At 38.5% G+C, this 27,146-nt stretch overlaps 1 protein-coding gene across 3 annotated transcripts in view; it reads left to right on the top strand.

Moving 5' to 3' along the window:
* Cntn3 (contactin 3) overlaps positions 1-27,146 on the top strand; it is a 369,189-nt gene that overhangs the window by 330,794 nt on the left and 11,249 nt on the right. For all 3 annotated transcript variants that reach the window (XM_031382768.1, XM_031382769.1, XM_031382770.1), the window contains 4 exons: positions 1,010-1,080; positions 3,525-3,759; positions 8,468-8,583; positions 20,120-20,306. In XM_031382768.1, coding sequence (XP_031238628.1) covers positions 1,010-1,080; positions 3,525-3,759; positions 8,468-8,583; positions 20,120-20,306 — 609 coding nt within the window. The remainder of the gene's footprint in view (positions 1-1,009; positions 1,081-3,524; positions 3,760-8,467; positions 8,584-20,119; positions 20,307-27,146) is intronic.

The raw sequence follows: 27,146 nt of genomic DNA, 5'->3' as shown, positions 1-27,146 counted from the left end.
AGATTATAAAAGCATCATTTTAAGAATTTATATGAGCCAACAATATACATGTGTCACGAGGCTACTTTCATAATTCTAAAAATATGCTATCATCAAAACTCAAAATTAGTAGGTAAACCTACTGTTCATTTAGAGAAGCTCCTGGTGGTTGGGGGGAGGGGTGAGCATCAAAACTATCTTTTCCACAATCAGTGGTATTGATTAAAATGAGACACATGATACAGCAAACATCACTTTAGGCACTGAGCCAAAGAAGGCATGGGCTATGTTTGCACAATTTTACTAATGCCTTTTTCCTCGGGACAGTACACACCTATTATTTTTGCTAAGTATTGTGGGAAACAGTTGTTATGTGTACTGGCTCTCATCTTCATTTGTTCACACAGTGTGTATGTAGGGTCCATCTGCCATGCATCCAGAAAATATAGCTATGTGCATTTCAAAGGTCTGCCATAAAATTTAGATTCTAGTTTCATCTCAGGATTTACTAACCAAAAGGTTCTCATCACGAGCAAGAAAGCTGACATCCGTGGGAGTTTTATCAAGAACACTTCCCAGCAGGACCTGAGGGTTCCAGTCTGTGTGGCTCTTTCCAGAGCCTGCACCATGCTGAGACTTCCTTCTCAATCTGGAAGAATCCCTGTCATCCTGATTCCCTGTATGTCCTGGGAAGTCCCCTTTCCTCATATTTCTGTCACCCTAGTGATGAAGTAGCTTTCATTTGAGTTATATTTTTTTCTTACTATTACAGAGATTTCTGAATTATTTATGATTTCATGTAAATAATATAATTTGTTGACTTTGCCAAAATCTTTATAAATGCATATGAGTATAATTGATGATCTTACTAATGAGATACAGAAATGTCCATATACCCATGCATCTGTATAATGTGTTTATAGTGTGTCGATGACAAAACTCAATGATATTGAAAATAAGTAAATGAGACCCTTTTCAGATATTACCGAATAAAAGTAGAGTTTTGTCTTTGTGTCTTTGACCTACCCAGCTCCAGAAGTCGCACCTTCTGAGGTCAGTGGAGGAGGTGGAAGCCGATCTGAACTAGTGATAACCTGGGATGTAAGTGTCTGGGCCACATCTTTTCTACCAGGGTATTATTCCTCATCCAATCACCATAGCCTCCATCCATGTGATGACAACAACTATGACGATGAGAATGACAACTACCATGATGACGATGGTGATGACGATGGTGGAGGTATTGCTGCTTTTGTTGGTAGTAGTAGCTGTGGTGCTGGTCTAGATGCTGGTAGCACTGATGCTGGTATTGGTGCAGGTTATTGTGTCATACTGGTGGCATTAGTGCCAGCAGTGCTATTGCTAAGTGTTGCTGATGGTGATAAGACAAGAGCTGTTGCTAATATTAGTTTTCTACTACTGGTGGATTGACCAGGTGGAAGGGTAGAACTGTTGATCATGTTGCTGAAGGGGCTACTGTTGCTACTCTTGATGTCACTAATGATGCTCATGTTTGGGGAACTGTTGAGTCTGGTGCTGACACTGATGTTGGTGATGGTGCTGATGGTTGTGAGAGTACTAATGTTTCATATTGTCTGCGCTGGTGGTAGTATGAATGGCAGTGTTGACACCGATGCTCCTGATGATTTTAGTGATTCTTGTGGTACTAATGCTGAAGTTGATGGTGATAGTACTGTTGGTGTCACAGGTAATGTCCATATCACTGGCTGTATCCATATTTAACAGCGGTGATAATGCTGCGGACAATGGGGGTGGTACTGATGGTAGCAACAATAGTAGTGTTGATAGTCTTGGTGGCAATGCAGTTAATTGTGCTAGGTGTGAGTAAGGATGCTTGTAGTGGCTCTGGCAGTAGTGCTGGTCATATTGTTTCTGCTAGAGGTCGTAGTGACAGCATTGGTAGTTGTGGTACTGGGGTTGGAGCTAGTGGTATTGGTGCTGTAACTGCATTGATGGTGGTACTGATAGTCATATTTTATTGAAGATGTCCATACTAATGGTGGCAGTGCTGATAAAATTAATGGTTCTAGTACTTGTGATGGTGCAGCCAATCCAAACCATGCTACTTCTGGTAGCAGTAAATTTGGTGGTAATGGGGGTGATACTGCTGTACATTCTAGTGCTACCAATCCTCATGATGATACTTGTGGAATTGTCATTATAAATAGTGGCATAAGTCGTGGTATTTCTAGAATTGATTCTGTTGGTAGTATGAATGGTAGTAGTGCTCACAGAACTGCTGGTCATACTGTTTTTGGTGTGACTACATGTGTTGTCTGTAGTACTGATGATTCTGGTAGAACTACTTGTGTGGATTCTGGTGGTTGTGGTAGGGTTGGTGCTGTGAGGAGTAGTGGTGCTGTTGTTTCTGTAGAGCTTTTGGCATTGGTGATAGTAGGAGATCAAGGAATAATGATGTGGGTCATGCAGGATGCTCTTACTGGTGGTGATATTATATAGCTGGAATAATAGATACTTGCTAATTTGAGCAGTTCCAGCACTGGTGAAGATGCTGGTGCATCTTGTAGCTCTGCTGCTGATATTGTAGTGAGTATAGTGGTACCTGTAACTCTGGTGGTCCTGAAGCTGGTCCATTATGCTATAGCAAGTGGTAGTGGTCACGGTCCTAAAGGCACTAATGCCAGTGGTGCTGCTCCTCCTCTGCTGCTGCATCCTGTGCTAACTACTTTCCTGCTCATCCGCACATAATGTTCTCATTCCATCCTTGTAATGATATCTATGAAAATTGCAAGGCCAGGAGATAATACACAGTTGATCAAAATCACTTGGCTCTTGACATAGTTCTGAGAAGCAGGTGTTAAAAGTTCACTATTGTTTACCCTTAATTTTCTGTGCAGCCCTGTGTTTCCAACCGATATCACACAGACCATCATGTGCTTGAGTGTCTAGTACCTTCCAGGCCATTCTCTTAGCCTTAGCTTCATTCCACAATTAGAAAATATTATAAACAATGAATTTAACACTTAAAAGACACTAGAGCTAAATTATCTGTATTATGCAGATGTTAACAAGTAAAATGCCATTTTCCCATGTGGATTATAACTAGAAATTTTTACTTAATCACATGCAACTTTGAATTTCGTGCACTGTATTAACTTCTTTTTTCTCTGTAATTGTTTTTACTGTCATAATATCCAAGTATGACCCTTTCTATACTAAATTAACATTTATGAACTTGATTGTTTTTGTCTTAAAATAATAGGTTTTCTTGAATGAAAGTTTATGTTATTAGAAACTCAAATTTAAACCATGTTAAATTCTAATATCTGAATAATCAGTGACGATGCAAGTTCATTATCTGGAAGCCTGTGAATGAGTGGTGTCTGCCTGCTTAAGAGCAGCTCAGTTGACTGTCCCATGGTGCTTTTCTCATTTTAAAGATACATCTCATCAATTCCATATAAATCACGATTGAATGACTTTCAAGTCCACGAATGATGTTCCCATAATTTTTGCCCTGACCTTATGTGTGAAGATAATTTAATATGTTTTTTAATTTGTAGCCAGTCCCTGAAGAACTACAGAATGGAGGAGGTTTTGGGTATGTGGTTGCTTTCCGCCCACTTGGGGTTACCACCTGGATCCAGACAGTGGTGACATCCCCAGATAACCCAAGATACGTCTTTAGGAATGAAAGCATCGTGCCCTTTTCACCATATGAAGTTAAAGTGGGTGTTTACAATAACAAAGGTGAAGGACCCTTTAGCCCAGTGACAACCGTGTTCTCTGCAGAGGAAGGTATGGAAAAATACAAAGGCTTCAGTTCCAACCACATAGATGTATTGTTTTTGTTTTTAATTTTTAAATTTATTTACAATCCAGTCATTGTCCCCCGCTCAGTCCTGCTCCCACAGTTCCTCATTCCATTCCTCCCCCTCCTTTCCTCTGAGAGGGTGATCCTCCTTCACCAGACTTCCCTCACTTCCCTGGGGCCTCAAGTCTCTCCAGGATTAAGCACATCTCCCACTGAGGCCAGACCAGGTAGACTGCTATATATATGCCAGGGGCATCAGACTGGCCCATGTATGTTCCTGGTTGGTGGATGAGTCTCTGGGATCTCCCTGGAGTCTGGGTTAGTTGAGATTGCTGGTCTTCCTGTGTTGTGGCTCTCCCCCTTCACCTTCTTTAGTACTTCCCCTAATTCAACAAAAAACACTCCATGACTTCAGTCCGGTGGTTGGGTGTAAGTGTCTGCATCTATTTCATTCAGCTGCTGGTAGAACCTCTCAGAGGACAGCCATGCTAGGCTTCTGTCTCTAAGCACATCATAGCAACAGCAATAGTGTCAGGCTGTGGTGCCTCCCCATGAGATGGACCCCAAGTTGGGCTTCCTTTCCTTCACTGTCTTCTTCATTTTTGTCCCTGAAGTTCTTTCAGAAAGAAACAATTCTGGGTCAGAAATTTTGACTGAAGATTAGTCACCCAGTCCCTTCACTGGAGGACCTATCTTTTTCTTGCAGGTAGACTCTTTGAGTTCCCTCTCCCCACTGTTGGACATTTTGGCTAAGGTCACCCCATTAAGTCCTGAGAGTCTCTCACCTCCTGGGTCTCTGGTACTTTCTAGAGGATCCTCCCGCCCCCGAGGTTGCTTATTTCCATTCATTCTTTTGGCCCTCTGGGCTTCTCTTCTCTCCTCCCCCACCCCATACCAGATCTTGTTCCCCTGTCCTCTTCCCTCTCCTCCTCTCACTCGGGTCCCTCCCTCTCTCTGCCTCCTTTGATTATTTCCTTCTCCCTTCTAAGTGTGATTGAACTACCCTCAGTTAGGCCTTTCTGCTTGTTATACTTCTTACAGTCTATGGGTTGTAGCTTAGGTATTCTGTACTTTTTGGCTAGTAACTACTTATCAGTGAGCACATACCCTGCATGTCCTTTTGGGTCTGAGTTACCTCACTCAGGATGATATTTTCTAGTTCTATCCATTTGCCTGCATAATACATGATGTCTCCTTTTTAAGAGCCTAATAGTATTCCATTATGTAAATGAACTACATTTTTTTTCTGTATCCATTCTTCATCTGAGGGACATTTAGGTTATTTCCAGCTTCTAGCTACTACATACAAGGCTGCCCTCAACATGTTCGAGCACGTGTCCTTGTGATATTATAGTATGTTTTTTGGGTATATGCTCAAGAGTGGTATAGCTGGGTCTTCAGATAGAATTATTTCCAGTTTTCTGAGGAACCTCAAGATTGATTTCCGGAGTGATTGTACGAGTTTGCAATCCCACCAGCAATGGAGCAATTTTCCTTGTTAGAGAGCATCCTCACCAGCATGTGCTGTCACTAGAGTTTTAGATTTTAGCCATTCTGATTGGTGTGCAATCTGATTGAGATGCAATTTCAAGGTCGTTTTGATTTGAATTTCTCTGATGACTAAGGACTTTGAACACGTCTTTAAGTGCTTCTCAGCCATTCTAGGTTCTTAGTTTGTGAATTCTCTGTTTCGATCTGTACTCCATTTTTTTTTTGGGGGGGGGGGTTCAAGAAAGGGTTTCTCTGTATAGCCTTGGCTGTCCTGGAACTCACTCTGTAGACCAGGCCAGCCTCAAACTCAGAAATCTGCCTGCCTCTGCCTCCCAAGTGCTGGGATTCCATTTTTTAACTGGGTTATTTGGATATTTGAAGGTTAAGTTCTTGAGTTCTTTATATATTTTGGATATTAACTTCTAATGTAAGATGCAATGTCAAATGTAAGGTTAGTGAAGATTTTTTCCCAATCTGTAGCATGGCATTGTTTAGAAAGAAAGAAAGGAAGAAAGAAAGAAAGAGAGAAAGAAAGAAAGAGAGAAAGGAAAGCAAGCAAAAAAGGAAGAAAGGAAGGAAGAGAGGAAGGAAGGAAGGAAGGAAGGAAGGAAGGAAGGAAGGAAGGAAGGAAGAAAGGAAGAAAGAAAGAAAGAAAGAAAGAAAGAAAGAAAGAAAGAAAGAAAGAAAGAAAGAAAGAAAGAAATTCTTGAAAGTTCTTTGTGGCATTTCAGATATATATTGTTTGCAAATGAACAGTTATCAGAGCTGCTATTAGATTAGTAGTGTGGGTCTTAACAACCTCACTAGAAACGTTAAGACTCACTGCATATTTACAGGTCATAATAATCAATTAAAACTTTTCATGTGGTACTCCTAACCTGAGTTTCATCTTGCCATGGGATATTGAGCCTTATAAAGCTGGGGAGGGGGGAGGCAACAGGGGTTTGTTTTTGTTTGTTTTTTTGTTTTTTGGAGGGGAAACTGGGAATGGAGAAATTCGCATGTAAATAAAGAAAATATCTAAAATAATAAAAAAAAAAAAAACAAGAATTAACTAACCCATAAAACTACCCTGGCCCAGAGTTGTAAGTCCTGTTTCCTATAGCCTCAGCAAAAGACAAAAACAGAATGGATAATAAGAACCAGGAGTTTGACATTTAAGTGATGTAGAGTGGGCATCTTTGAAGGATGACTTCAACTGTTTTAGACACATACTTCACTCGGAACTTGCTCAGTTGTTTTTGTATACCCCCTTGAGTAATCAAACTATAATATCTTCCTTCAAACCTTCTTGAGAAAATGATCAAATGGAGTTAGGAAAATCAAGCATATTTGCCATTTGAGATATTGTCAACTGAATGGTAACCCTATTTATTATCAAGTTCTATCTCATAAAAAGAACAGAAGTTACCATGGTAGATGGAGTGCCTACCACCTGGCATTGCCAACTTGAAATTTCAAATAAGATTGATGCTTAGGATGAATTATTGCTCGTTATTTACAAATGGAAAATTGAAGTTTGATGAAAGATGTAGATGAATTTGCTAAAATATATAGTAAATGGGAAAAAAAAACCAATTTCACCCAGGATACTTTGGCTTACCCATTCTGAACTTGTGACCTATGATAGCATGTTTTCTCCTCTACCTTCCAAACCTGAGAATAAATTATATTACAAAGTTGAAAATTCTAATGTAGGCAGTTTTATTAACACTTCCCACATCTAGGCTTATGTTTTTAATTTCTATTAATGAGGAGGACTTAAGAAAGTTACAAAAATATGTTCAAGCAAGAGATCCTAATAACTATAGTCAGCCACTTTTTCCAGAAACTATGAGACTCACAAGGGAAGAACGAGGTTTAGGACATGATGAAACAGGAAGTCTTTAGACGCTGCCTACTTATGCACCTACGAGAGCACCTAAAACCAGAGTGCTGGTGGTAGAAGGAGGAGACAGCCAGAGCCTTCTGCTTACTTCTGCCTTGCTCACATCCCCTTTGCTGTTACTGGTATTGTCTGACTTGCCACATAGTAAAATGTCTTTCTGTTCAAACAACAAAAACAAGATCCTGGTTTGCTTTTAAAAAGGCAAGATATATGGTAGATATATGCTATAGCAAGTCACTGAGTTCAGGCAAAATCCAATCAGTACACCTCCAAAGTAAACAACCACCATCAGGCAGGCTCAGAAAATGATCTGATGCTCTAGACTGCCAGTGTTGGACTGGTGCTAAGTGTCTCTGTTCCAACCCTGAGAGTCTCTGAAAACCCACTCTGGTCCTTAAACCTTGGTTCTATTTTTGCCTCATGTAGCTATAGCAGTGATCGGGACCATTTAATACAGAGATTGATGTTGGAGAGGAGACATTTCTGCTAATAACCAGTATCCTGGAAAAAGAAAATCTCTGTGAAACCTATAAAACCCAGGAATATTTGTTACAAAGAGGATATCCAATGTAATAGCATGGACAAGTCTACACATTCTTTTAACAGCATTTGCAATCTATCTCATTTAAATCTCTGCTTCCTTTGGACATACACTAGAAAAGGCACTTACTCCATACTCATTAGTTCATGGCCTGGACTTGACCTTGGCTTGTGTTTGGCATGAAAATATGTCAGTGGCATTTGTATGTATAGAAGTTTCTAAGCAACTGATATGAGATGAAGGGGAAGTAAACAAAGACAGGATGAAGAGAACAAAATGATAGATGGAAGAAAAGAAGACATGAAAAATAAGTCCAAGGGATGGAGATATACATTGCTTGACAATTAGATAATGAGAACCTACTCATTATGATATCACCATTTACTAAGCAGGAGAATCACATCTATGTTTTTGGACATGGTACATAGTTTCGAACATTTTACAGAAAAATAAAGCTCTTCACCTGTTCAATCTTTTATTATTGTTATTAATATTATTATCTAACGAGTTTCAATCTTTAAGTTAAAAAGTTATAGTGGTATATTCCTGTAGTCATAATTCTCTAGAACCAAGGCAGGATGGTTTTCATCAGTGCTAGGTCTGCCTAGATCACCTACAGAATGCCAGGCCAGCTATGACTACATGGAAACACCCTGTTTCAAAACTTGGAATTGAAATTTGGAAAAAATATAAAATTTCAGATGATTTGCCAATTAATAACTAACATTGTCATTGTAACCCTTTTATTGTTGTTGTTGTTGTTTCTGAACAGAGCCTACAGTTGCCCCATCTCACATCTCTGCCCATAGTCTGTCTTCCTCAGAAATTGAAGTTTCTTGGAACACAATTCCCTGGAAAATGAGCAATGGACATTTACTTGGCTATGAGGTAATTGCTTTACAATTAAACGTTGCTACTACTTTCTTTCATTTCAAATTGCTATCATCAACATCTTAAATAAATACTATCTGTAGCTGAAATTTTTTTACTGGCAGATTCATTGTCCCATCTTCTTATTTAACTATGCCAGGTAGATAAAAATAATCAGTTAGGTAGAGAAGACTCATATAGTAAATATGATGGAAATCCATGTAACGCAAATTTTTTATATGGGTTACTAAAATAATAAATAGTGTGACTGAACTGTAGTATCAAGCTTATATAATTATTTTCTCATCAGGAAAACATATTCCCCCAACCATTCTTTCTGGTCTATTTTCTTGATGTTCTTGTTATGTCATGAGATGCTTTTTTAATCTCTACAATATTTAGCTGTCTGTAACATAACTCTCACTTTGCAGTGACCTATGTATTTGGTGAAATAATAACTATTAAATGGAGGATATCTCAAGACTAAATAAGATTAAAGTCAAAATAAGTCAGCAAGACTAGAAATGTTTGAATGGATAAGGGCATCCCATTTGGTAGAGTCCATAATGATAGGAAAAGTTAACCAGGAAATTAAAGGGAAAGCAAATAAACATGGAGGAATATAACCATGTAAAAGACCAGGTGATTCAGACAGCCTTACATGGACATGTTAGCTCCATATAGCTGCCTCCATTCTAATTTTCCATCCAACCACAGGTGGGTATCCGAGGGTAGTCACATGATCTTAGCCAATTGATTCATAAGAAGTCTACCACAGTCAGCTGGGGTCTTATCTGACCTGTGTAAGTTTGGTAGGCATTCTACCACTGAGGTGCTGTATCTGCTCCACAATGTACTTCATGTTTTGCAGGCTAAAGGTAGAGTCAAGCTGGGCAAAGTGGGGAAGATGAGATGGAGCAGATAGACTCCTGCATCACTGTACAAGATAAAGCAAGCAAGAGCTTGTGGAACTTTTATAAGAACAAAACAGAACCATTTGATAGCTACCTGAATCTCAAGTAGCCTTGAGATTCTTTTTCTCTTTGCCCTTCTCATTAAAGTCTCTTTTTATTTGAACAGCTCCAAGTATTTTCGTTCCTTGTAGCAAAACAAGGCTTGACTTAAATAAATATTAACAAGTGAATTGGAGAAAGGACAGGCACCAGAGCAAAGATGGTCAAGATATAGGCCAGAGGCCACCTCCCCAGAATTGCCCCAGGGTTATCAGTAACCATGAGCTCTGTAGACTCTCCTTAAAACCACTGGAGGAAAACAGGAAGGCAATGTACATTTTTACTAAGTATCAAGAAAGTGACGAATTTATGGTTAAGCATAAGAATGGGTTTTGATATAAAGATATGAAACCAGAAATAAGAGACACATTTAAGGAAAGGGAATAAAGAGGGGGCCAGAGAAAGAGCGTGGGAGTTCAGGTATCTGATTCTGTGCAGTGGATGCAAGCAGGAGGCCATGATAGGCAAGTAGCAGTAGCTCCCACAGGTCGGAACACTGACTGTGGCAACAGAGAAGCTGTGTGGGCTGCAAGCAGGAGCTCAGCAATGGAGGTAAAGCCAGGCCCAGCTGTATGCGTGGTTTCATAAGCTCTGTGCTTTCAAGGAGTTGAATGAGGTAGCATACAGAAGGCATTTTTCATTATATTTGGCTCATGGTAATAAGAAACACTTGCGAACTAGGTCTAATGGGTCTAATTAAGACCTTAGCTTGTCCAATTTGTTACTATAGTCCTAAGCAGACACTTAAGTCCTGAGTTTTCTTGCTTAAAGGAAGCTTGAAGAAACTCAGGAAGACTTGAGTCACCTACTTGCCTTTCTAGCATTCTTTCCAAAGACTAAGAAATGTCTTTAGATTATTCTGTGGGTCTTGGAGGGTAGTGAGAAAGAAAATATAGGAAATTCTGAGTCTTGATGGAAAACATTGTTTTATAATCCCCTAGCAGTGCCCAGGTTCATAGCAAGGGGCCACCTGTGGTCACTCAGCAGCGATTACACATTCACCAAGAAGATCTCTGCACTGGTACAACTAAAGTGGTAAAGTCAAATGTCACAAAATGTTACCTGTACCAGCTTTGGAAAGAGAACCCCCAGGAAGACAGCAATTGAAATTCCCATTAGATGAGCAGGACAAAGGATGCTGTTTTTAATCACAATTAGTCAAAAAAATCAACATGCGTACTTGACACTCTTTAGTTAGGAAATAAAGATGCTTCTTAACCTTGAATGCTTTTGCCCTTACAAACAAAATGTAGCATTGTAAGTCCCAATAGGGCTGTACCTCGTGAAACACTTAAATGAGAGAGTACACCAGATTGGATTCCTGGGCATACAAAACTTCTTGAGAGTGTTGGCTCTTGGGAATTGTTAGCAGGTGGCATTGATCCATTGCTTATGTATATGTGTGTGTTGATGAACACGTGTTTGTATAGGCTTAAAGTTGATGTTAAGTACCCTCAGCTATTTCTTTCCACTTTATATTTATAAAAAGTATATCTCACTGACCCTAGATTGACTTTATCAGTTCAGAAAGACTAGCTGGCCAGTAAGCCCCAGATATCCACTTGTTTCTGCCTCTGTGACATGGGGTTTTAAGCATGCAAGTGAATTACTGACAGATATTAGCCACACCAGCATTTTGAATTGAATTCTAGAGATCAAATGAAGTAGGGAACATGAGCCCTTTACAGTCTGTGCCATATCTCGAGCCCTGTTTTTTTGTTTTTTTTTTTGTTTTTTTTTTTTTTTTAGTATATAAATTTAGCTGTTGAAGAATCAATCCAAAATTGACATTTTATTGAAAGTGGATTTCATGTCAAAAGAAACATGTGGTTGATTGTTGGAGCATAATCTCTATCCAATTACATTAATGCAGTGACAGGCCTGTGATTGGACAAGAATAGGGAGGCAGGGTGAGAAGTTTAGGAAGAGAGGTCAGAGAGCAGGAGGGAAAAAAATGGAATCATCATGGAGGCAAAGGAAGATCATGATCCAGACCCGGCATGGTTTTAAACAGCCACAGGTAGCTAAGATTTTATAAGGTTAGAATAATTGGGATAAAACATTGTCTTTATCATTTTGCTCTGAAATTATTGTATTGGCATCTTGTAAATTGTGATCTTATTGATATGTAAACCTCATTGGATAATTAAACCTTAAGAGTCATGTTTTTACCAGATAACTAGGCGCTAGATGACAGATTGTGTGTGTGGAGCATTGCATGTAAGCAAGATCATCTAGCTAGCTGGGAGAAAATAACAGGAACCCAACGGGACATAGTGATGTGGCCGGCCAAACGTGGTCAGACGGGAAAGAGAGTTTGAGGGGCAGATTCATTTTTCATACATCCCACAACAGTTGATAAAGGAAGAAAGAAAGAAAGAAAGAAAGAAAGAAAGAAAGAAAGAAAGAAAGAAAGGAAGAAAGAGAGAAAGAGAAAGAATGAGAGAAAGAATGAGAGAAAGGAGGAAGAAAGAAAGAAAAAAGAAAATACAAAGAACTTAATGGAAGCCACCAGAGTAGAGTGCACACCATTTTCATACATTCAGATCTGCCTGGGAGAGGAGACAGGCCAGAGAAATTCACTGATTTGCTTACTCCGGTTTCCCAAGTTCTCAGGGTAGTATGCAAAAAGTTGATTAAATTAATACAGTTTGGACTTTGCTGTTTTGGAAGCGAGCTTTAGTACATTCGTACGTCTTCCCAAGGTTCAGCTAAAATAGTGATAATAGTAACCAATAACTCACAGCCTTATTTGAGAATTAAATGAAAGAAAGAAACATTTGTCAAAATGGCACATTAGAGTAAGAGTTCAATGAAAGGGGGAGGGGAGGGAGGAGGAAGAGAAGGAAGGCAGTAAGGGGGGAAGGGCTTCGAAGAGAGGGAGGGAGGGAGGGAAGGGAGGAACAAATTAACTAAGGGAGGAAGAAGGAAATAAATGAAGGAATACACTGTTGTATCAAGTGTCTTTTTCCTGTTACTGGTAGGGCAGGAGGAAAGGATTCTAAGCACAGTGATATTGAGACTTTCTACATAAATTTTGGGTAGGAGCATACTTGCACTTTGCCTATTTTTACAAAAAGTAACAAGTAGAATGTTCAAGTGCAGCATGCAGTTTGTGTAGGAGAAGTCACGATGAAAAATGTCTTCCCCAAGTATGTGGTGTACAAAAAAAAAAAAAAAAAAAAAAAAGAAAAGAAAGAAAGAAAAAAAGAAAAGAGAAAAAGAAAAGAAAAGAAGCTAAGGCATTATGAAGTAATTGGTGGAAATGTTAAGAATTAATGTATGTAATTCTAGCCTGACCAAAATATACCTTTTCTTCATTTCAGCAATTATTTCAAAATTAACTTGAAAGGATAAATGACTTAGAAAAGTAATTAGTTACCTGTCATGTGGCTGAGTTCGTGGGTTGCAGATTCCTAGGTTTGCCTTTGAACTTGTTAATAGCTCCTGCCTCTCTCGACTCTCAGTGAGGGCTGACACAGCCGTGTGGCAAGCTGTGCACACATCATTATTAGCATCTAGACTAATTTCCTTTCTGATTTGACCAAGCATTAGTTGAGAAGCTCATTTCCCTGGGCTACAGTTTGTTTCATCTGCTAAGTGGTTACACTTGGGCTCATATCTTCCCAGTGCCCTTTGAAATAAGAACAAGAGAGACAGGCAAGATAAAGAAGAACAGAAGCCTTTAGGTATGTAGGGATTGGATACTTAACATGATGCATACTAATAATTGTTTCTTCTCCTTGTCCTCCTCCTCCTCTTCCTCCTTCTTCTTCGAAACAATTTAATTTCTAATATATATTAGAATATATGTATATATTCTTTGAAAATATCATGCATGTATAAAATGCATGTTAATCACCCTCTTTTATCTCCTTTCCACTCCTATTAACCACATCCTCCACCCTAAAAATCCCTTTTCCACACCATATCTGCTTACTTTTGTGCCTACTGAGCTTTACCAGGGTCATCTGTGTGACCATGGGTATGAAATAACCTCTGCAGTCTTAAGGGCTAACAATGAGGATGATCCCATTAGGCAAGAGTTCAGGGAGGAGTTAAAGACACTGTCCCTCACCATCGACTATTGATGACAAGCCTAGTCTTGTACAGGCATATAACTGCATTCACTGTCAACCCATGATTACAATGGTTATGTTCAGGATTGAGAACCCTACATTCACATATTCTTAGCAGCTTGACAGCTAGGAATCTCTGCATTCACCATCATCCATTGCAAAAAGCAGTTTCTCTGATCAAAGCTGAGAGTATTATTTAAATGCATGTGTAGGAGAATAAGACAATCTACTCAAGGGTAGGAAGCCTCATTCAAGAGCCACACCCTGGAAATTAACTCCAAATCCCCCAGCAGCTCTCAGTTATCAGTACCTCCCATCCCCATCCATGCTGCATTGAACTTCTGCAAGTTTTGTGCATCCAGGTACAGGTGCTCTGAGTTCATATCATTTATAATAACTTACTTTATTGACTTATGTGTGCATAGAGAACTAGAAGAAAGGATCTCATAATGAAGAAAAAATGATGAGGAAATACTAACTACCCTGGTCTGAGCAATGCATGATGTATACAGAAACTAAAATACCTCACTATATGACATGAATATTGCCTTAGTTTCTTTTCCTGTTGCCATGATAAAATACCTCAACAGAAGAAACTCTGGGAGAAAGAGATCGAGCTCATAGTCCAACATGACAGGAAAACCATAGCAGCTAGTCATATAGTATGTCCGCAGTAAGGAGCAGAGACCAATGGACATGCACTTCTGCCCAGTTTCTCTTCTCCACTTATCCATTCTAGGATCCTAGTCAAGGAATGATGCCACCCAAAGTTAGGAGCCTCTTCCACCTCCATTAATACAATCAGGATGGTCCCCACAGGCATGCCCAGAGGCCCAGTCCCCATGCATTTTCTACGTTTTGTCAAGATGATAATCACAAGTATGTACAATTACTGAATGTTAATAATTATTTTTAATTTAAAAACAGACAAAGAAGAAATAAACTCATGCAGAATAAATTTTTTCCAGTGTATGCAATAAAGCTATACATGTAAACTAGCACAAGATGGCTTATCTGGGGAGAATCTGGTAGACTCTTATTTTAATTGTGACACAGGAAGGACTACAACAGAACACTTTACTAAGAGTCTGCAATGCTTTCATCCAGCCTCCTGTTCCAATCAGATATACAGAATAGATTTGGTCCCTAACATTTTCATTAGACTAAAAAACATGCCAAATATTTGAGCTCTTTCTCTGAGAGTATGGAAGCCAAGGTACATGTCTTTATGCTCATTTCTTGCTATTAAGCGGTGAATTTGCATAGGAAAATGAACAAAATTGGACACAGAAAATTGAGAAATATTTGTATAGTTCAAATTAGACAGAATATATTTAAGTTAATAAAATGCAGATTTTAAGAAGGGGTGGAATACTGAGCCCTACAGTAGAGGGTGGTTACAATGACCTTCCATGGGGTGGAGAGTAACGGGTGATTGTGACTGCTGTGGGCTTGGCTTTCAGCCATATATCTGTAAGGGCAACCCTTGCTTCCCAGGTGTGCAGTGTTTTTGCTAAACAGTCTCTCCAAATGATGTCCAATGAGGAGACAGCAGGAAATGAGCCAGATTGATGTAAGCAGTTGATCCAGATGACTCTTCCAGGACCAACAGTAGATTGACCAGGAGTGGAAGATAAATGTAGACAGTTTCCTAAAATATATCAATGCATTTTTGCATGTCTTCTGTTTATTTCAATGTGTTCAGTGTTAACAGCTATGTTAAAATATTCATCCTTTTCAAAATATCCAAGCACATAGATAACCACTTTCATCTATTTAAAAAGTATTCTTGATTTTAATATCTGTTCTTTAGTGGCTAAGCAAAGGCACCATTTTCAATACAACATCTTTATGTGTTATATTTCAGTTTATTGTTAAATTAAGAGAAATCTCTGTTGCAGTGATAATAAAGAGTTCTCACAGCAGGAGGATTACTTTTGGGTAACCAGATTACTTTCAGAGAGAGAGAGATAACATTCTTACTTCTGACTTTCTTCCAGTTTGCTTCTGTTTGCTTAACCAGATAAAATTATATTCACTAGCAAAATGGTTTATAATATAATATATAGTTCAGAAAAAAACAACTTGTATCATCTTATCAGCACATTCAAGCACCACTGTTTCATAGAAGCTCAGAGGCCTATATCTAATACCCAGGTTGATAAAGGAAGGAGAAACATATTAATAAATGATGTTGGTCCGAGTTATCTCACAATTCAACAATGGTTTGGTTTCCAAGACCCCATGAATAATAAAAGTTTGATATATATATGCTCATATGCATATATGTGCTTTATACCATATATATGTTTTATACATACCATATTATTATATATAATATATACAGCATATATTATATATACCATATATTATATATACATATAATTTATAAAACAAACTATATATAAAAGTGATTATCAATAACTAATAAAAATAGTTATTAAATATATCAAATAAAAAATAAAGTGGACCATATATGGAATCATATTGTTCAAAATAATATGAAATCTAACCTATGTACCCTTTGAATATTGTTTTGTTCCTGGTCCCTTATACAGGTCTCTGGTTAGAACTCTACATCCCATCTTCCATGTTTCTTAGCTTAACTTTTCTGATTTTATTATTTCTCGGGGCCATGTCTGGACTAACTTATAAACATTTCCACCATTCATCTTCAGCCACATTCTTATCCATGATTTCATCTTTTAATAATTTTTCTTTTCAGGTCTAAGAGTTCTGTTCACTACTTTTCAAATTTAACTGACCTTTTTATGCATTCTCCCATAATTAATTTATCTTTTTTACAACACACTTGGGTGTCATAAAGATGATAACTTTTTAGCCTCCTTTAGTAGTCTGTTAGATAATATCCACCTGTGACTCCCAGTATAGTTCCTCATTTATAAGAAGAGTGACTCTGATCCTTTTTATAGAAACTACCTTCAAGTTTTTCTGACTCCATAGCAACTCTTTTCTGTGTACATTTCAGTGTTTCCTCCTCTGTAGACACCTTGCTCTTCACACACCCAAGTTGTGACTGCACCTAGAAACTGTATATTAGCAAGGAGATATTGTATTCTCTCAATAGTGGCAGTGCTGTTACTATTTGAATCTAGAACATAACCTACGGAGAATGGAATAATGTAGAATTTTTTTAGCAGCTAAGTCTGCTAATACAGCTACTTCGGGGGATGACAGACAAGAATGACTATTTCAAAGCCAGCCAGGGTTGCATAGTGAGTTTGAACTCAAGCAACGTAATGAGACTCTCAGAATTAAAAATAAAATTGGGCCCAGAGGTAAGTAGAGTTCAGGTAGGCTTCTTATATGTTCAAGGTCCTAGATTCCAATTCCTAGCTCCACAAACTAGAAACAAGCAATAAGCCAACCAAAAGATAAATAAATTTTTAAGCAAAATGTTACAGAACATATTGGAATACAACAGAAAATTTGCTTATAGGAAATTTCGAATTGCTTGTTTAAGTTCAGGTTATCTGTATTTTAATTCACCTTTTTAGAGCTATCTAAATGTATTAGCCTTCTTCATTAACTAGTATTATGTACAAATTTGTCACACATTTTCTCTGTGTTTAAATATTTCTAACAGTTCTCATCAACTTATATCTAAAAATGAACCTCTCCTTCAATGCACTGAGTTAGGTCATAGTACTTTAACATGTATTGATAACAAGAACATTCAAGTACTCTCTATAAATGGATTTATAAAACTAGACTTCACATCCCAGTTATGAATTATTTTTAATTCTTGTTTTCATCAGTCTCCTAAGAAAACATTTTTTAGGCAGCTTACAATGAAGGAATTTGATGTCTCACAAAAAGAAAGGCTCATGAATTAGAAACTAACAAGAGACCAGAACTTAAACAGGATCTTGATAGAGTTAGCAAACTCCTCCATCCCTCTCCTGTGTCATCTATTAAAGAAAGATTATTATAACCCAGATTTATGTGATATTTTCCCAACTGGTACTATACCCCATGCCACAAGCTTTCCAGCTTCCTATAACATTTTATTATAATTATTGATTAGATGTCATTCTTGGAAAATAGCTAGACAGTGTCCTCAAGGGCAGGTCATTGAAACCTCACGGTACATACAGTGATATAATATTTATAAAAGATTTGGTGTCTGTTAACATTTTGCTTACCAGTAGCATTATAAAGAAAACCATATTTACTTCAGACCAAATGGCTTGGGTTCAGATACCCCAACTAAGTTTCTCATGAAAACGAATAACACTTTTTTCAAGAAAAATGCATGGAAATAACCCAAAACAGCACATGTATGAGGAAGAGAGGCTTCAAAAACACAAGGTGCAGAGTGGATGAGGAATGTTGACCTAGTTAGTTTGGTACTTTGGAAACATTTTTGTAAAACACTGAGATTTACATTGTGATATTTATATTTAATAAATAAATTTATATGTGCTTTTTGAAAAAAAATATCATAACTTCTAATATCTTCCCGCTCTGGGGGCTAAAACCAATGTCCTAACTAACCAGTCAGCCTGCTTTGTTCGATCTACATATTATTGTACAGCGAATTTTAAAGCTGAGCAAATACACTCAATAATTACAGCTCTGATTTTTATGCATTTCACTTTTCATCATGTACCATCTCTAGCTGAAGCTACCCTTTGACTTGCTATGAAGGCAAGGATATCCTTGAATAATGATCATCGTGCCTCTAGCTCCGGAGTGCTGTTCTTGAAGGTGTGAGCCAACACACCCAGATTTCAGGGGTACTGGGTATTGGACATAAGATTCTGGGCATGTTTGATAAATATTCTAACAACTGAACTACCACAGCTTTGTTTTTTAAAAAATACATAGCATAATACCAATAAACACCAAAGCTTCTGTTCAGACAAAAGTAAGTCCAAGATTACAGAGATGGCCTGTCTTTGAAATAGCCATTGTCTTTAGAATTGTGAGTGTAGAGATCTGTGGCTAGTTGTATTGTGTTCAAGCTACAGATAGCTATGCAGTTATAACATTTATTTTACAGTTATATTTTATTATCAATATTTAAAAAATTGATGTTAGAACAACAGATTGTCTATTGCCCAAAAAAGAAGGGCATGCATATTTGTTAACAGAAGTACAAAATATGTTTTTATTAGGCTCCAAGTCTTCTTTATATCTTTTTTATTTAACTTTTCTATTTAGATTAAATAAGCAAATGTTGGTAACTATTCTTATTCCTGCTCTGAGCATGGTTGTATTTTGCATAAGCTTTTTATTTCTATATCTTGTCTTTGTTAATTTGTTTTTACTTCCTGAAGAATATAAACTTATGAACAAAGAGAGCAACAAATTATAGCACATATGCAAAGTATTTAGGAAACATATGTACATATATTTTGTATTTTTGTGTGTGTGTGTGTGTGTGTGTGTGTGTGCATTCGCACGTGCACGCACACGTGTATGATGCCTGTAACGAGCAGAGGTCAATGTCTGTTATCTTCCTCAGTGTCTTTTCCACCTCACTTTTCAAATAGGGTCCCTTACCCTGTAGCACACTGATTGCCCTAGACCTACTGGCCAGCAACTCCCGGTGGGTCTCCTGTGTGTATACCCTAGAACTCGGGTTATAGGTGGCTGTCTCCACACCCAACCCTGGGTGCCGAGGATCTGCACTGCAGTCCTCAGGCTTGGACAGCAAGACTTTACCAACTGATCAGTCCCCACAGTGCTCAGGAAACAATTTTTACATTATCAGCCATTACTCCTTTTTCTGCCAAATTTTATCACTGGTTTATTTTTGTATCTTCATACCATTTATGCCTATGCCTATTTAATACATCCAAAATTATTTTCAGCACATCACAGAATAATACAATCCACATGACAAAAGTTACCATGTTTATGCTTAATAGCTGCTGTTGCTACTTCTTGCTTCTTGCTGCAGGGCTTGCACGCACAGGTAGCCTGGTTAATGTTTGACCACTGCTGTAGGACGCTCCACTTGCCAGTCAGCGTTCTCAAGTCTTTCCCACTAACATATCACTTTCTTTCCAAAAGGAAATGTCCACTTCCCTATGGAGTGTACTCAGTCTTCATGAATGCATTCCAGCACTGTAGATCTGACCTTAGACTAGGCTGGCAAAGGATGGAAATGGAAACAGCTTGATGTTAGATGTGTAGGTTTCTCCTGGCCTTTCTCTTGCAATTCTGTACTCTGTTTGCCCTAGCATCCTGAATGTCTCTGCTTCATATATTTATAGGATCGTTCTCTAACTCTTCCTTCACTCCCCCCTTCTGTATATCAACAGCTGTGACAAGGTTGAGTACAGCACCTGGCACATAGTAGGTCCCCTGGGAATGTCAGTGGCATAAACAAGAAAATGCATCATAGCACCCCCATTAATGAGAATGACTGAATTTTGGAAAGGCCTGTATTAGGCCCAGCTGTTTGCATGTTTTATTTCTGCTGTCCACCAGGTGCGGTACTGGAACAATGGAGGAGAAGAAGAATCATCCAGCAAAGTGAAAGTGGCAGGAAATCAGACATCAGCTGTGCTCCGAGGCCTGAAGAGCAACCTGGCATATTACACAGCCGTCCGGGCTTACAACAGCGCAGGCGCTGGTCCCTTCAGCGCCACAGTTAACGCGACCACCAAGAAAACCCGTAAGTTCAATCTCATTTTTCCACTGTTTTGAATGTATAGAAAAAGACTCTTCATTATCCGTGATGGCCTCCTTTATCATCTGAATGGATGATTCAAGGCATTTAATCGCACTGAGCAATGAAATCCTGCTTCCACATTCTGGCAAGACCAGAGGCATTTACATTATTACTACCTTCACAATCTCCCTACCTCTCTAAGTAGACCCTTCATGTGAACACAAATGTACATGGTGGCGAAATGTACTTGGGTGTGTAGTCCATCTAGTCTTCCTTTTAACTGCGTTTGGCTTCCCTGGGTACACTATTGTGGGTTTTTAGTTCTGTGAGCCTTGGGCTAAGCATGATAACTGGAAGCTTTCACCAATGCTTGCAAGTTTGCTTTCTATGCCTTTTTTTCCCTCACATTACTTAAAAGATTCCAAAATGAATAAAAAGCTATAATAATCAGACTGTGTGGCCCACATAAATAGATGCACACTAAAAATTCTTGCCAGCAATGCCAACAGTGTTTCAAGCCCTGTCTTTGTTACCTTTGTATTCACAATGAAGCTTGTGAGCTTTGGTGATGTCACTATTAAATTAGTCATCAGGAAAGACAGTTATTTGCATTTAGTTACTTTCTCACAGCACATTCACACTAGTTTGAATGAACTGTTCAGTTACCGCCATTGTGATCATAGTTAAGAGTGGCTGTGAAAATTCTATGTCCCAGGTACTTAATGATCATTCCCCTCTGATTTGAATTCTAAGACTGAGGCAGACAAGGCACAAAGGGGTTAAGGACTGTCAGCACACTGACAGATTTGTTTGTGGAGAATGCTGTTCCTAATTTATTTTCTAAATTTAGTTCTTTACATCTCTGTGCTTCACAAAGTTTACATAGAAAAGAAGCAACTGTTGTTCTTGGTGGACACTTGAATGGATACATTCCATTTAAAGATTGCCATGTCCAAATTTATTTGAAAGCATACATTCATTGCCTAAACTGCTAGGAATGCCAGTAATATATAGATGAATATTATGGGCAAGCAATATTATAATACTGATAAGTTAAAATATACATGAAGGATAATTTTACTACTTTAGATGTTAATTAACCACTGTCTTTTGTTGGAGGAAATTTGTGTTTATCTTTGCATTATTTATAAAAAGAAAAAGTGTGACTAGCAAATTATTAGCATAATGAGCACTGCAGAGCACCAGAGTAGCAACAGAGATATTTATTCCCTTCTGTAGCATCCATTTGTAAGCAATCCACTAATGTGAGGATTTGGCATTATCCTTACCTAATTACTAGGGAAAGTGTAACCTAGTCTCTTATGAATAGCACATAGTTAGGCTAAGAATGTGCTATTTGAAAATACATAAACAGAAAATGGTTTGTATTTACAACTTTCCAGTGAAGATATTTGGTTCTCTGAGTACTACTGAAAGCCAGCATGAATAGAAAAATGCTGTTTGCAAAAGTACACTCAGACAAGTCGATGCTTTCTCCTGACTCACTATGAAAAATTTTAAAACAACAGAATGGGATGACAAGATTGCTCAGTTGGTAAAGGTACTCCTCTGAGCTTAAAAACTCGTGTTTCATGCAACCTGCATGATAACAAGAAAGAATAAACTCTCTCAAGACAAGTGTCCTCTGACTTTCACAATGTGATATGGCCATTCATATGTACACACACACATGCACATACACACTAAATAATAACTGTAAAAATAATATAAAAGACATGGTGATATCAAAGGCATCAGGGATGAACTTTGTGAACTGTGGAAACAGAAGGAAGAGAGAAGTTATGTATTAATGAGTATCTTGATAATACACAGTGAGTGAAATAAAGTTTTGAAAAGATAAACCACACCCCTTTATAATGGAGAGCCATCATAGAAAGAGAAGTTTACGCATAATGATGATGATAATTATGGTTTTAACAGCTAACACTTAGTGAGCAATTTCTGTTCACAGTTCATAACACCGTTCGTGTACTGATTCCTAATTCTCATGGTAACATTACCTTGGAAGCTATTTGTGTCTTCCCTTTAGAAATGAAAGACTGAACTCCAGGGAAGTTTAGATTCCCTCAAAGAGATGGTGGAGTAGGTGACAGGGCAATCATCCAGAAAGTCTAAAGCACTGTCTCCTCCTCACATACATAGAATATCCACCTCCCCTTCAACACCAGCATTTATTGTGATTTTGCTCTCTGCTTGGGGACTGGGTAAGATGCCCAGAGGTAGTCAGGAATCCAGGGCTGGTACAACTGAAGTCTAATGACTATTTCACAAAGTGAATAAAGCCTGTACCTAAAATAGTATTTTCCTGGTGCTACAGTTCACTTACATCTGCACATTGGTCTATAAATATTGCTAACAATGGTTTTCTAAATTGTTTGGGAAATTTCATAAGCCCTTCAGTCATCTTAAAATCAGATATAAAGAACATCTATCTTTTTTTTTAATTATGCTAGTGATTTTTAAAGCATGTACCAAAATAGAATGAGACAGCATCTTTCATTGCTATTTCTGATGTTGTTACTGGCAGCTTTGAATAATCATCCCAAGCATTGATGAGGTTTAGCTTCAAGTCCTGGTTAAGAATTTTGACAAGACTCCCATGATAATCATTTAAAGAAATCATCTGTATGCTGCAGGTATGAAAAGCTGAGACACCAGTTTTGAATCCTGGTGTGGTTTCTGTTTTCTCCTCCAGTTTATGAACTTTACAGAGAGTCCTCTGTGCCTTAGGCACCCATTCCCCATGGCCAGCCCACTCTGAGCACATGGCTGCCTCTCATTAAATGCTGACTGGATAGCTGGGTGGATAAATGAAAGCTAAAGAAGAAAGCCAGCTTGAACTACTGTTATTAATCAAATGTACTCCCTCTTGACTGCCTGTTGTGAATTCAAAATATATGCTGCAGGCTTTTACAGTCTGGTTTAAAATCTTGCAAGCTGTGTGTCCTTGTAATCATGGAGTTCAGCATGCAAGGATTTCCATCAGTACTGATGTAGGTGTTGTTTCTGATTGTCAACTAACAGAAGGATTCTCAAGCAAAGTACTGTAGCTTCCATTAAACATTTAAATTTTTTTATATCCAAATACTTGTGCTTTCTAAAAGCATTTTTGACTCAACAGTAATTAGCCTCCTCAGTAATTGAAGATGGGTTTCTGTCACTCAAAAGCCAAAGAGAAGGAACTCTTATCATCATCGTTCTAATGAGGCTAATGAGAAAATTTTGTAGGTTGCTTGAAAATTATTGAAAGTGTCGATTTCTAAAGGGAAGCATATTGACAGTCTCATGTCCAGATTGTGTAAGAATGAATCTATAGGATAAACACTCAGCAACCTGTGGATAAACCTCCTTTAGCATTTCAGCTTGCAGTATGTATGGATTCAGACTCAACCCATGTTCAAATGTCATCTAATAGGATCTCAGACTGAGTCTTCCTTAAGCTGAGTTCTACTTCCTGTCCTTCATCTTGACGCATCCATTATAATACTCCCATTTCAAAAAACAGCTCATTGTTTTATTCCTTAGGTCCCAAATCAAGGCATCCTTGACTCTTTTATAGTGTGTGTGTGTGTGTGTGTGTGTGTGTGTGTGTGTGTGTGTGTTACTTTATTGTGTGGGAGCTTGTGCAAGCCTACACAGGCCACAGCTCAAGCATGGAAAAGAGTAGCACCTTGAAATGCTTCTAATGCTTCTCTGTCACATCTTTTGAGTTGTGGGTATTATATTCAGGTTACCCGACAAGCACTTTACCACATACTCTCTTTATCCCCTTTAATTTTGCCTCCTAGAACTGACTTGGAATTGAATTCTGAATTTATCAAGATTCTACCACTTCTCATGGGTTTGGGAATAGCTCAGTAAGGAAAATGCTCAGTGAGTTAGCATGAGACCCTGAGACCAAGACCCTTCAACCTACATAAGGCTTGATGTGCTAACTCCAGTGCTAAACAGCAAGCTGGAAGACAGAGACTAGAACATCCTCAGAACCTCTCCACCCACCTTGCCTGGAGTATGCAGGGCAAGCAGAGACTGTCTCAAACAAGTTGGAAGAAGAGATCCTATATCAGATGTTATCTTCTAGCCTCAGTAGAGTCCTGATAGCATGGAAAACTCCACTTGTCTGCTCATGGACAAGCTCTCTCTCTCCCTCTCTCTCTTTCACTCCCCTCCCCCTCTCCCTTCCCTCTTTCCCTTCCTCCCCCTCCCCTTCTCTCTTCCCTCTCTTCCACTCCTCCTCCTTTTCCTCCCCTCATTCCCTCTTCCTCCTTGCAGTCACAGTTGCTACTCTGGAGCAATGAGCAAGCTGCTTCTGTCCTTCCCCTATTAAAAATGTCCCCTCATTGTTCAGTAGTGCTAGCCTTTCATAAGCCAGGATGTTCTTGTGACCATCACTCTCCTACTCAGAACTTTCCATTCACTTCCCATCCATTGATGATAAATGTTAAATCCTTGAAATACCCCACCTAGGTTCAGATACCCACCCTCCAGATCTCACTCCAACTCATTCACTTCTTACTGTTTCTTCATTATGCGTTGCACATTCCCTTTAGGACTGCAACTTTTGTTGTCCCGTATGCCTAGGCAAATTTTCTTCTAAATATTCATGAGACACACTCCTTGTCTCTCTCAGATCTTCACAGGTCAGTATACTACCTGACTGCTGTACTTAAACTTATATAGCATGACATCTCCCAACAGTCCTGTCTCTTTCCCTGCTGTATTCATGTTCATACCCATGATCATCAGGACACCTGCTCCATTTTGTGTGTTAGTCTATTTTAGTTTTAAATTTATATTTCATTCATTCCATATTTATGTGTGAGTTGTTTGTGTGGGTGTTAGTACCACAGTAAACATGTTGCTATCAGAAGATAACTTGCCAAATTTGGATCTCATCTTCCATCATCAGCCTTGGCAGAAAGCACCTTTGCCCACTGAGCCATTTGGCCAGGTAATAGATGTTATTTTACTGTTACCTCCTCTTGGCTGGAATATCAACTCCTTCAGGTTGCTTTTCATTCATGTTTTATTAGTTCTTGAGCTCTGTCTTCAATTCAATAGTCATAATCAGACACAGTAAATACTGGTTGACTCTTTAACCTCTGCCATTATTCATTGTGCCAACATTTTAGTCCAGGACACTCCTCTAGGTAGCAATATAGCAACTAGGCATCATACTGTCTATTTTTGAGTAGTCAAATTTTCAGGAGAGTGGAATCATTATTTTGATGATTCCACTTAGAATTGTCAGGACTTCTTACTGGCTTCTTAGCTTAATGACAATGGGCTAACCAACTGTTAGAAAAAGCAAATTTTCCCACCTTGAAAACCATGGGCATACCTGCATAGAACAAAGGAATTACTTTGGAAATTGTGGGAGGAAAATCCTGGAAAACCTCAGGGAGAGTTTGTTTGTTCTTAGTTTCATGGCTGTCAAGTTGACTGTGCCAGGAGAATAGGCACATTTCATCTACAATCAAGGAGAAGATGGCTATGAATGCTGATGTGGAGCTGGCTTTTTCTTCCTTTTATTTTTACTGAGTCCAGGAGCACAGCCCACAGAATGGTGGTGTTCATATTCAGGGTGGTTTTTCATGTCAACTAAATCTCCTTGGAAACCCTCTCACAGGCACAAACATATGCATAATTAAAATTAATAATAATAAATCATTAAGAAAACAGTTTTTTGTGGTATGATGTATTTGGTCCATTTCTAATAGTGATTGGGGCAATAAGGATTTCAGTGTTGGATAGAAAGAGGCTACAGGTTATTTCCTTTTCTCAAAATCTCACTTGTTTTGCCAGCCTAGTTTAAAAATGGTGATGATCTTCCGAAGCAATGTTTTAGTGCAAAATGTACTGTTCAAGTACTTGCGTTAACATTTACTTGCAGGGATATCATCTTTTTATCATTAGGTGGCCAAGAAAAAGGCGTTGAAAAACATACTGTTCTCTGTATAATTGACCACAGCTGAAACTGCCCCGCAGTTTCATGAACGGAGTTCTCCTCAGCTAGGAAGGAATAAAGGACCTGAAATAGAGGGTTTGAAATGCAAAGAGAAAACACTAAGCCAAGTTGCATCCCAATCAAGGCACCACTTCACTGAGAATAAACCAGGGTTTTTATAGTCACAGGAGAAACTGAAAAAAAGTCTCTAGATTATACTACAAAGAAAGTTCAGGTGCCAAAGTCTCCAGGTTCAGAAGATCTTCAGGCAGCTAGCTGGCTGGTGTACTCAGGTGGTAGGCATGGTCAGGTGGCTTCTTCAAAGACAGTCAACAGAGAGCATCTGTCTTAGCTCCCAGGTGTTAGCCCCCAAACAGAGGCTGCCAGGAGTCCGATGGATGACTGAAGTGAAGAGTGCATATAACACACAGCAAGTGTGCACTCTTAAAATTCCATATTTCCAAAGGAGATTCTAACATCTCTATCACCACTATGTAAATATCCCCCTTGAAAACTGCATACAATAATGCCCATTACATCAACAGCCTCTATAGTCTATCATACCATACCATACATTCATTATAATACTTAGCAGAGAGAAATCATGGAGTAGAAAATAAGAGCCAGTTATAATCCCATAACCCAAAAACATCATCATAACCAGCTCTTGGGATATATGTCCCAGAATTCTATTTTATAGATGTTTTCTTTTTGGATGTCTGTTTAATTACCTGTATATCATATAGGCACATGAGATATTTGGCTTATTAATTGACACAATTTAGAATCACCTTTGGGAAAGAGTGTTATTGATGGAATGTCTACAACTGGTTACCTTGTGGGAAACTCAGGAAGCAGTGGGATGTCATGACGAT

The sequence above is a fragment of the Mastomys coucha genome, unplaced genomic scaffold (genome assembly GCF_008632895.1).
Source record: "Mastomys coucha isolate ucsf_1 unplaced genomic scaffold, UCSF_Mcou_1 pScaffold20, whole genome shotgun sequence".
Classification (NCBI taxonomy): domain Eukaryota; kingdom Metazoa; phylum Chordata; class Mammalia; order Rodentia; family Muridae; genus Mastomys; species Mastomys coucha.
The sequence above is the reverse complement of the archived record's forward strand: the minus strand, read 5'-3'. Positions and strand labels throughout refer to the sequence as shown.